The following is a 2,285-nucleotide window of genomic DNA, read 5'->3' as shown; positions in this document are numbered from 1 at the left end:
GCCCTGCCCGGAGCGGCCCCCGTCAGGAGCCGGGGGGGATGAGGGTCACTGGGGCACAGCTCTCCTCGGTCAGAGCCCACAGGAGCCCCCAGAGGCGCTGCCCGGGGCTTACCCCGACTCAAAGCCCGGGCGCGGGTCCTTGAAGGTGGTGGTGCGGGTGTTGTGGTCCACGAAGTACCGCACGCTCTCGTTCGTGTACTTCATCTCCCAGCCCGGCGGCAGCGGCGGCTCCTGGATCATCCTGCTGGCAAGGGAGGGCTCACCAGACAGGCCTTTGGGGGCCCCCCTGAACTACAGCTCTGTGCCAGGCACAAGGAAGGATTCATGGCATGGAGCTGGGGAGCAACTGTCCACACCCCGGAGAGCAGTCCTGCCTGGGCAGCACTGCGGCCACGGCACTGTCAGAGCCTCCCCGTCCATCTGTGGGACACATGGCCTCAGTGCAGGCCAGTCCCTGGAGAACTGCACCTTCCCAAACCCTGCTCCCCCCACAGCCACCTACCCCTGCGTGCGAGGGTCTTCCCACTGCGTGGTCCGGGTGTTGTGGTTCACGTAATACACTCGCCCATTGTCCTGTCTCTTCTCTACGAGAAAAGGGAGAGAAAGCGTTAGCTGGAGTCCTGGGAACAGCCCTCCTCTTCCCAGCTCACAGGAAATTTGTCAGCTCCCCCATTCCACCTCCCTGGCTCGTTTGGAAAAGGCAGGGTAAACCCCACATTCCTTCCACGTGCCCCAGCTGCCTCAGCCCAGCAGTGCCAGCATGCAGGAGCTGCCAGGGCAGAGGCCAGCGCTGCCACTGCACTGCCAGGCCAGGACAGGGGCTGTGCTCAGCCACACACCCTCCTGGCACACACACAGCCCCTCCTGGGACATGCAGCAGTGGATCCACAGGGGCTTTCCCAAACTGCCTGCATGGCCTTGCTCCACTGCACACGTGTGTGAACACACACACCCTCCTTGTGAGCACACAGACACAAAACAGCTCCAGCACACACCCAGCCACCCCTGCACACACCCCCTGCCTCCCTGGCACTCTCTGTGTGCCCCACACCTCCTCCTCCTGCATGTGCTGCGTCACTCACCCACGCTCAGCCCTGCACCATGCAGGCAGGGACACCCTGTCACCTCCCTGTCACCCTTCTGGCCGGTGTCATCCCCTCCATCTCACTCCTGGACTGTGGGCAGCAGCCCCTAAATGGTGGCCAGGACTGCATCCATCCCAGGGATCCCCATCCATCCTGGGAACCCCCACCCCACCGTGCTGTGCCTGCCCAGCTGGCACTGGGGACGGGTCCCTTCTCCTTGCTGATGGAGAGGGGACACCCAGCAAGGGCTCCACCACCGACCCCATCAAGACACTGCCCCTGCAGACTGCCTGAGCAGCCTTGGCCCCTCTATCCTGCTCCAAGCTCCCACAGTTTTAACCCTTCTCCTGCCCTCCCTGGCTCAGCACAGCCCAGCTGCACCCACAAGCATCCCAGCCTGCCCTCTCCAGGGATGCTCTCACCATCGAGGGGTTCTCTCTGTCCTGGGGGTGGCACAGGGACTTTTCAAAATGCCCCAGCACACAATGCTTGGGCCATTTGGGGACGACCAGCTCTGCTCCTGCCAGCTCCCAGCCCTGCTCCAGAGCCAGGCAGAGCAGCCCAGGAGGCAGCACAGCAGAGGACAGATCCCTGTTCATCAGAGGAGAGGCCCAGGGACAAGCAAGGACTTCCACCCCCAAGTTGGGGATCTTCCCCACCCCAAAGAACAATCACAAGCACTTCTGCATTCAGCAGCTGAGAGAGGCTGGGAACTCCTCCAGGAAAAGGGGAAGGCAGGGGAAGAAAAGCTGAATTTCACACAAGAGATCGTGCTAGTCACAGGCAGAGTCAGTCCCACGTGCAGCCCAGCACAGGAGTGCTGGCTCCATGGCCACCTTTCACCCTTCCCAGTAATGCCAGGCACGGAGAGAGGGAGCTGCTGGCACCCCGCGGGACGGGCAGGGTCCTGCTGCGGGTGACAGGAGTGTCCCTGGGGGCCATGCAGGGCCAGGTGAGGCAGGGCAGTACTTACCCCAGCCGGGAGGAAGGGGCCCCAGAGGATCATTGTCGGACGGGGCTCCGGAGGACTAGAGAGAGCAAAAACACGGAATAAACCCCAGAGCCGGGATGGCTGGAGGAGCAGAGCACAGAGGTGAGCCGGCCAGCCCTGCTTCCACTCGCCTTTCCTCGGCCCACAGCTCCCAGGGAACGAAAAAAAAACTTGCACGCTCAAGGGGGGTTAAAAAAAGAAACAAAAAA

General features: G+C 62.5%; 1 protein-coding gene across 1 annotated transcript in view; it reads right to left on the bottom strand.

The window, feature by feature from the left end:
• The window catches only part of WWP2 (WW domain containing E3 ubiquitin protein ligase 2), an 18,455-nt gene that overhangs the window by 6,144 nt on the left and 10,026 nt on the right, over positions 1 to 2,285 (bottom strand). Inside the window, 3 exon segments of the mRNA XM_031060148.1 lie at positions 4 to 241; positions 503 to 584; positions 2,059 to 2,113. Coding sequence (XP_030916008.1) covers positions 4 to 241; positions 503 to 584; positions 2,059 to 2,113 — 375 coding nt within the window.

The sequence above is a fragment of the Geospiza fortis genome, unplaced genomic scaffold (assembly GCF_000277835.1).
Source record: "Geospiza fortis unplaced genomic scaffold, GeoFor_1.0 scaffold102, whole genome shotgun sequence".
NCBI classification, from domain to species: Eukaryota; Metazoa; Chordata; class Aves; order Passeriformes; family Thraupidae; genus Geospiza; species Geospiza fortis.
The sequence above is the reverse complement of the archived record's forward strand: the minus strand, read 5'-3'. Positions and strand labels throughout refer to the sequence as shown.